General features: G+C 41.3%; 1 protein-coding gene across 2 annotated transcripts in view; it reads right to left on the bottom strand.

Moving 5' to 3' along the window:
* Positions 1-9,448, bottom strand: part of LOC106879708 (dnaJ homolog subfamily C member 11) — a 66,856-nt gene that overhangs the window by 54,956 nt on the left and 2,452 nt on the right. For both annotated transcript variants that reach the window (XM_014929380.2, XM_052977006.1), the window contains exons 2-3: positions 3,019-3,148; positions 2,112-2,182 (exon numbers count right to left, since the gene is read on the bottom strand). In XM_014929380.2, the coding sequence (XP_014784866.1) occupies positions 2,112-2,182; positions 3,019-3,148 (201 nt within the window). The remainder of the gene's footprint in view (positions 1-2,111; positions 2,183-3,018; positions 3,149-9,448) is intronic.

Below are 9,448 nucleotides of genomic sequence, written 5' to 3'. Positions count from 1 at the left end.
CATCGTTTAACGTCCGCTTTCCATGCTAGCATGGGTTGGACGATTTGACTGAGGACTGGTGCAGCCGGATGGCTACACCAGGCTCCAATCTAATTTGGCAGAGTTTCTACAGCTGGATGCCCTTCCTAACGCCAACCACTCAGAGAGTGTAGTGGGTGCTTTTACGTGTCACCTGCACGAAAACGGCCACGCTCGAAATGGTGTCTTTTATGTGCCACCCGCACAAGAGCCAGTCCAGGGGCACTGGCAACGATCTCGCTCGAAAACCCTACAAGGCCAGTCAGGCGGTACTGGCAACGGTCACGCTCAGGATGGTACATCTTATGTGCCACCCGCACATACACACACATATATATATATGCCAGCATGGAACATGGATATTAAATGATGATACATATATATGAGGGGGGGGTGTGTGTGTGAAAAGTTCCTGGCTTTAAGGGTGTCACAAAAGGCATGGTTGGAAGCTCAATCTTTCGAGTTCTTTACAGAACTTAGAAAAACTGAAAGACTGCTGCAATAAGTGTGTGAATTTGAGAGGAGAATATGTTGAGTAAAATCATAATTAACTGATCCCCCTGTATTATCTTTTACCCAAAGTCAGGAACTTTTCAGCACCCCCTCGTGTGTGTGTGTGTAAAATATTATTTAATAGACACAATATATGATTTTATGTGCTATTAATAGTTTCATATGTTGAGAAATACCTCGAACATATTTATCAGGCAAAAACCACATACCATAACGAACTGAGAATTGAATTGAGAGAAGAAACGCGGAAAATTGAGAAGGAAGCATATAGAAAACATGGAAGGTTAAAAAACAGTAAACGGAAAACGAAAAAGTAAAAATTAGAAACGGTAAAAGCGTTATCCTCCTGAGACCTTAAATTATAAGGCTGGAAAGATACCAACAAGTTAATCAAATATAGACGGAATTTTTCAATTCTTCAAGATGTACTTTGACATACATATACACACACACACACTTAAACATAAAGTGTAATTTGCTAGCTATTGTATAAAATAATAATCGGCTGATAACATAACGCAACAGACATCGCAATATAGTAGACGATTGAAAACCAAAATAAAATGATGCAAGGGGGACAACCACTAGCAGAGTCAACCCCCTTGGAAATATTGGTTTAGAGACATAACCAGTGTAATGCGAATGTTATTCTTTTATTTTTAGGCATTGGATTGTGGCCACCACCTCAGAAGATTTTTAGTAGATTTTTTATCGACGCCAGTTGTCTTGCACATCATCGTCATCGTTTAACGTCCGCTTTCCATGCTGGCATGGGTTGGACCGTTTGACTGAGGACTGGCAAGCCGGAAGGTTGCACCAGGCTCCACCTGGCAAGGTTTCTACGGCTAGAGGCCCTTCCGGACACCAACCACTTCGAGAATGGATGCTTTTTACGTGCCACATGTCTTGAGTTCAAATTCCACTAAGGTCGATTTTGATTTTCATCCTTTTGAGATGAATAGAATGAGTAAACCCCAACTCTCGAAATTGCTGGCCTTGTGCCAAAGTTTTAAACAAGTATTATTACATACAATAAACAGATTTATTATATATGAAAAAGATAGGAGTGGCTGTGTGGTAAGTAGCTTGCTTACCAACCACATGGTTCTGGGTTCAGTCCCACTGGGTGGCACCTTGGGCAAGTGTCTTCTATAGCCTTGGGCTGACCAAAGACTTGTGAGTGGATTTGGTAGACAGAAACTGAAAGAAACCCGTCGACTTTCTCACCTTCCCGAGCGTTAAACTAATATACCTGTTTGTTGTTTATACACCTGTCTTCGTCTTTTGTTTTTTTGTAAATTCCAACTATATATATATATATATATATATATATATACATACATACACATGTATGTATATGTTTGTGTGTTTGTCCCCTGCACCTTTGCTTGACAACCAGTGTTGGTGAGTTTATGTCCCCGTAACTTAGTGGTTCAGCAAAAGGAACTGATAGAATAAGTATTCAGCTTACAAAGAATAAGTCCTGGGGTCAATTTGTTTGACTAAAGGCGGTGCTCCAGCATGGCCACAGTCAAATGACTGACACAATTAAAGAAAAAATAAAAGAGATGTGTACATACCTCCATTCCGCATTCCAGTCCTTTTTCACCGTATATATCATATATTGTTCTTGTGTGTTTGTCTGACAGAACTTGAAACAGAAAAGAAAATTCTGGATGTAAGCAAATAAGATCTCAAGTTGTTACCTTTCTTTAATAATAATTATTATCATCGCCATTTAACGTCTGTTGTCCATGGGTTGGACGGTTTAACTGGGCTGGCATACTGGAAGAAGGCTGCACCAAACTGCCGTCTGATTTGGCATGGTTTTCTACAACTGGATGCCGTTCCTAACACCAACCACTCTGAGAGTGTAATGGGTGTTTTTACGTGCTACTGGCACGGGTGCCATCTGAGTGCCAATTTGCATGACAACGGTATTTGCCATGACTGCGATTTTGCTTGGCTTGATGGATCTTCTTCTCAAGCATGACATAATGCTAAATGTCTTGGTCATTGCTTCTGTGAGGCCCAGCACTCGAAAGCAACTCAGTCACTTAGCCCCCATGAGGCCCAGCACTCAAAAGGAACTCAGCCACTGTTGTTACAGAAACATCAATGACAATTGAAAACCAGCAAGACATGAGAAAGGAAGGCTTATTCTGAAAGGAACATATGAGATGGGATAATGATGCGGAACTGAAGAAGCAGGGATCCAACTAGGGGGAAGCAGAAAAGACAGCTCAGGGTCAAGAATGGTAGAAAAAAGTCTTTGATGGCCCTTACTCCAGAAGGGAGTGAACAACTTCAGTAAGTAACGAAAAATGATAGGTCCAGCAGTGAAATGCTAGATCCCAGCTTCACCTTTTACTCATTACAGATTGATAAAGTAAATACTGGCGTTGATATGGTTGACCAAGCTCTTGAAGGTACAGCCCCATCATAATGGAAAAGAGTAAAGAAACTCCATCTATTGTCAGTGCTTACCTTCATGGGCTTTCTTGATCTTAGAAAACATGATTTCAGCTTTTTTTTTCTCTGGATCCCCATGGTGTTTATCAGGATGGTATATTTTGCTGAGTCGTCGGAAAGCATTATTGATTTCTTCAAGGGAAGCCTGTAAAGGAGAAAAACGTTTGGAAAGAAATTGTTAATCTAAGTTTAGAAAGTTAGCAAATGAGAAAAAACAAGTTCTGGTTACTTTATAGAAGACAGAAAAACATAGCAAACAAAATATTACAATAAAACAGTTTCAAGAAGTTGGATCAAGGAAGAAACTATGCATCTGACAGACCTTCAGTTGCAGGTAAACATTGTCTCTGCATACCCGAGGACTGCACTGTAGATTCTGATAAGCACTGGTTAATCATACAGGGTGAGACACAGTAGTGTTGCAAGCAGCATGTGCTGTACTATGTCCCTGTGTCCCATCTATTTCTGTGCAAGGGTTGACTTCTATTTTGCCATCAGATGCTCTTCCTTTCATCAAATTTTAATATGCTGTACTGTCAGTCAGTCCAATGCATGACAGCTTGGAGGACCAACTGAATTTTAAGTATGAATGATGACAGAAGGGTCAAATGTCGACGTCTCTATTGTTCTGAGAGTGAAAGAGAGAGACTCGCACTTTCAAGAGTTTTAAACATGTTACATGTGAAGGGGTAAAAATTTAGATTGTGGTATTTTTGAAGAGAGCTTAGGATTGAAAATAAAATAACACCTGCTATGAATAATAATAACAACAATAATAATCCTTTCTACTACAGATACAAAGCCAGGATATTTTGTGGGGTGGGTGGACAGTTGTTCACATCAACCCCAGTACTCAACTGCAACTTAATTTATTGATCCCAAAGGATGAAAGGCAGTCGACCTTGACAGAATTTGAACTCAGAATGTAGCAACAGGCAATGAATGGCAAAGTTGACCGTGGCGAAATTTGAACTCAGAATTTAGTGGCAGATGAAATACCAATAAGCATTTTGCCTGGCGCGCTAATGATTCTGCTAGCTTGCTGCCTTAGAATAATATAAGTGGCAGAGTCATTAGAGTGATGGGAAGAATGCATTGCAACAGTTGTCCGGAATCCCTGTGTTCTGAGTTCAAATCCTGCTGCGGTCATCTTAACCCTTCGTTGTTGTTGGTACCAGTCAGAGGGGTGGATTTATGGAATTGTTATAGCAGCAGACAGGATACCTTGTAGGAGCTGCTCTGGATCTGTGCAATCTGAGTTCAAACCCCATCACCAAAAACCAACGACACCTCTGTCAGGGGTTGCAACCAACAAATATCAACAATTAGAAAAAAAAAAAACCCCAAAACAATGGAAATATAATTTTCTTGGTTCAGTTGGGAGATCAACTGCCATTGCATTTGTCAAAAAGAGCAGTCAAAAGACACCTTAATATGATTATAAAAGATTAGGAAATCAAATTCAGTAATATAATCCTGGATACACTACTCATCTAAATTAGATGGTATGGTCCTGGCTGGAATGTCTTTGATCATGAGTCTACTTAATCAGAGCTGATTTGGGACTAAACAATAACTTCCAAGAGATGCCTAGATATGTTGTTATGCCTTCACTAGCAAGCAATTTTCACAATTAGTGATAACATCTCTATGGGCTTATGTTTACATTTCTTCATTAACTTAATGCCCACTTCTCCATTTTTATATGGGTATCATCATCATCATCATCGTTTAACATCTGCTTTCCTTGCTGCCATGGGTTGGACGGTTTGACTGAAGACTGGCAAACTGGGAGGTTGCACAAGGCTCCAATCTAATCTGGCAAGGTTTCTACAGCTGGCCAGATGGAGTTTATTGCAGTAGATTTTTCTATGACCAAAACCTCTTCCTGTTTCCAAACAGAATATTGGAAATGAATGACATTCATTCACAACAATCATACAATGTCAAGACAAGGAGTGAGAAACATACATACACAAACATATCATCATTTAACGTCTGTTGTAGATGCTGGCATGGGTTGGCAGGTTTGACTGGGCTGGCACGCTAGAAAGTTGCACCAGACTCCAGTCTGACTTGGCATGCTTTTCTATGCCTGGATGCCCTTCCTAATGCCAACCACTCTGAGAGAGTAATGGATGCTTTTACATGCCACTGACATGGGTGCCATTTGAGACACTGGAGTGCATTTACATGCCATGTATCTGCCACGACTGCGATTTTGCTTGGCTTGATGGGTCTTCTGAAGCATGACACAATGCCAAAAGTCTCAGACATTGCCTCCGTAAGGTCCAACACTCGATTAATTAACGATAGTCTCTCAAGTCTGAGAAAAACAGTTCTGGAACTCCTGGATGAATGACTTGTCTATAGAGATCAAATGTTTGTGTGCACTCCCTCCATTGAAGTGACATTGCCCAAACAGGTGCACAATGTGCCACACATCAAGTGTCGAAGTAATTGCAGATCAACATGAGAGGAAGTGTTTTACCCAAGAGCATTGTACACTGGCTTCCCTCTTGCTGCCACGAATCGCTCGGCCTGCTTCTCATCCATCCGTCGATATCGCTGGCGGAAGCCGCCGCCGCCCAAGCGTCGGCATGCCCTCTGCTCGCTACGAACCGCTCAGTCTGTCTCTCTCGCTTGCTTGCTTCCGAATCACCGCTACGACCTTACTCGACCGCGTTCATAACACACGGACACACACACTCGGGGTCGGTATCGCCTTCGAGGCGAAGGCATTCAGATCGCGCGCGCCGCCACACCTCTCCACATACACATGGAGGGCTTCTTTCAGTTTCCATCTACCAAATACATTGACAAGGTTTTGGTCTGGCCAGCTAAAACTGTTCTTGTATCCCTGTTTTGCCTCACAACTTAGCTCTGGATTGACCAATGCCCTGTGAATGGTAATGCATAGACGGAGATTGTGCATAGAGCCATGAGACAGGCATCTGCCGGTGTCCACAGTTATGCTGACGTTGATTAAAACCATTCATGTGTCAGCAGGTTGAACTAAATACTAGGACTGATGTGATTGATTAACCCATTGAAGTTAGTGTCCCAGTACGATAGCAGAGATAAGAGGAAGTAGGGAGGACAGTGGACGGGTTTGGGGGCAGTGGTTTAGATAATGCGGTAGAGAAGGAACAGTGCCTTGGTGGACTGGTGATTGCAGTATGGAGTTGAAGAAAGGATTATCTACAGATTATTACTCAAGTAGCAACACAGCATGTGTTATAAATAAAGAGATGGCTGTGTGGTAAGAGAAGTTCACTTCCCAACTACAAGGTTTTGGGTTCAGTCCCAGTGTTTGACACTTTTGGCATGTGTCTTCTACAATAACCTTCAAAGCCTTGTAATTAGATTTGGTAGACAGAAACTGAAAGAAGCCAATCTGCAAGTATTTGGTGGCCCTGTCAGTGCAGGTGCCACTTAAAAGCACCCAGTCCACATTGTGAAGTGGTTGGTGTTCGGAAAGGCATCCAGCAGTAAAAACCCTGCCAAAACAGACCTCGCCTGTGATTGTGCCACATAAAAAGCACTTTTGGCATGTGTCTTCTACAATAACCTTCAAAGCCTTGTAAGTGGATTTGGTAGACAGAAACTGAAAGAAGCCAATCTGCAAGTATTTGGTGACCCTGTCAGTGCAGGTGCGACTTAAAAGCCCCCAGTCCACACTGTAAAATGATTGGTGTTCGGTAGGGCATCCAGCTGTAAAAACCTTGCCAAAACAGACCTCGCCTGTGCTTGTGCTACATAAAAAGCACTAAGTTCGCTCTGCTGAGTGGTTGGTGTTAGGAAGGGCATACATGTAAAAATCCTGCCAAAACTGTTACTGAAGTCTGGTGCAGGCTTCAGCCTGGCTGGCTCTAATCAAATTGTCCTACCCATGCCGGAATAGAAGGCAAACATTAAACGCTGATGATGATGATGATGATATATATATATATACTCTTTACTTGTTTCAGTCATTTGACTGCGGTCATGCTGGAGTACCGCCTTTAGTCGAGCAAATCGACCCCAGGACTTATTCCTTGTAAGCCTAGTACTTATTCTATCGGTTTCTATTACCGAACCACTAAGTTACGGGGATGTAAATACACCACCATTGGTTGTCAAGCGATGTTGGGGGGGACAAACACAGACACACAAACATATATATATATATATATATATATATATACATACATATATACGATGGGCTTCTTTCAGTTTCCGTCTACCAAATCCACTCACAAGGCTTTGGTCGGCCCGAGGCTATAGTAGAAGACACTTGCCCAAGGTGCCACGCAGTGAGAATGAACTCGGAACCATGTGGTTGGTAAGCAAGCTACTTACCACACAGCCACTCCTGCGCCTATATATATATATGTATATAATCATCATCATCGTTTAGCATCTGCTTTCCATGCTGGCATGGATTAGACGATTTGACTGTAACTGGTAAGCCAGAGAACTGCATCAAGTTCCAGTCTGTTTTGGCATGGTTTCTATGGCTGGATGCCCTTCCTAATGTCAATAACTCCAAGAGTGTAATTAATGGGTGCTTTTTACGTTCCACCAGCAAGGGTGCCAGTTATGTGACAGTAGGGCATATATGTATGTACATTTCTGTGTGTGTGTGTGTTTATGTCCCTTTGTCTTGACATGATAGCTGTGAATGAGCAGCATTGTGAGACAAGCAGTTGCCATTCATTTCCAATCTTTTGTAAAAATATGTTTTGCCATGAGGAAACATTATCATGCTTGGAAACAGGTGAGGGTTGGCAACATGAAGGATATCTGTCCATACAAGATCTGCCTCACTGAATGTCATCTAGCCCCTGTAAACATAGAAGAGAGGACATTAAAACAATTATGATGATGATATAGTTACATTCATATATATATAAATATATATATATGTCTCACTGTTAAACTAGGTTCAGGATCACCATTTTGGCAGTCTTTACAGCTCAACAAGGAATGCTCACCTCCAGCCTTTCTTTAAGGATGCTGTCCAGAAGGTATAGTTGTGTGCCAGGATTACCATCTGCAGATATGTGAGCAGTACATTTATGTGAAAGCACTTGTGCTTTGTTGCAGGTTAGTAACTGTTCTAAGCTGAAGTATTTTCTGGTACTAAAGAAGAAATATGTAATTAATAAGGGTCATCATAGATGCTGAGTGGTAGTGGTGGCTTTACCCTTTCGCATTCAGATTACTCTGTCAAATGTAATGCTTATTTATACACATTCTTCTCAACTAATTGTCTCTCATCTCATAGCTTTGAGATTTTGATGATGTCATTGTTTAGTTTTTGAATGACATTGTACAACAGGTGTGAAATTTGAACATAAAACAGACAGAACATTTTGGCCAGATAAGGCCAGTTTAAATACTAAAGGATTAACGAGGTTTTGTAGTGTTGGGAGGTATTTTTAATTAGGTGTCCTGTTCAAAAGTAGGGTGGTTGTAACATTGTAATTTCGTTTGAGTGTCTTAATGTTGTTGAATGAGATTAGGTTACAATGTTTCCATTGTAGGATGTGTCTAGGATCTTTTTCATTGATACCATGTCAACCCTTATCTTTCCATCTTTACTTACTTGTTTCAGGCTGTGACCATGCCGGGGCACCACATTGAAGAGCTTTTAGTTGAATGAATCAACTCCAGTACTTAATTTTTTTTTTGTAAAAGCATGGTGCTTATTCTATCAGTCTCTTTGCCAAACTGCTAAGTTATGGGAATGTAAACAAACCAACACCAGTTGTCAAGCACTGGTGTGTGACAAATAGGTACACACACACACACACACAGATAGATATATGTATAAATGAATATATAAAGCAATCCCTTGACTATCATGGGTAACCTCCCACAGAAACAAAATCTAAAAAAATATAAATCCTTATCGGCTACAGAAACCCAGATACACTGAGGAGTCCACGATATAAATCTACATATATTAACCAGAAAAATCTGTGATGTATTGAGTGTGTGATTGGTGAACTACGATATGGTGAGGGATTACTGTATGTATACACAACAGGCTTCTTTGTTTCTATCTACCAAATCCACTCACAAGGCTTTGGATGACCAGAGGCTATAGAAGAGGACACTTGCCGAAGGTGCCATACAGTTGGACTGAACCTGGACCCATGTGGTTGGGAAGCAAACATCTTACCATACAACCACACCTGTGCCTAGGATACAGTACTTCTATTGTAGGATATTTCTTGGACCCTGTTCAGCAATACCTTTGTTTAACTTCAAGTCAATCCTTATTGATCAGAACTCTGGCCAAAGATATTCCAGCCATGACTATCTCGCTTGTTTTAGGGGTTTCTAGGAATCATCATCATCATCATCATCATCATCGTTTAACGTCCGTTTTCCATGCTAGCATGGGTTGGACGATTTGACTGAGGACTGGTGAAACCGGATGGCAACACCAGGCTCC

Source organism: Octopus bimaculoides, chromosome 26, assembly GCF_001194135.2.
Source record: "Octopus bimaculoides isolate UCB-OBI-ISO-001 chromosome 26, ASM119413v2, whole genome shotgun sequence".
Taxonomy (NCBI): Eukaryota; Metazoa; Mollusca; class Cephalopoda; order Octopoda; family Octopodidae; genus Octopus; species Octopus bimaculoides.
The sequence above is the reverse complement of the archived record's forward strand: the minus strand, read 5'-3'. Positions and strand labels throughout refer to the sequence as shown.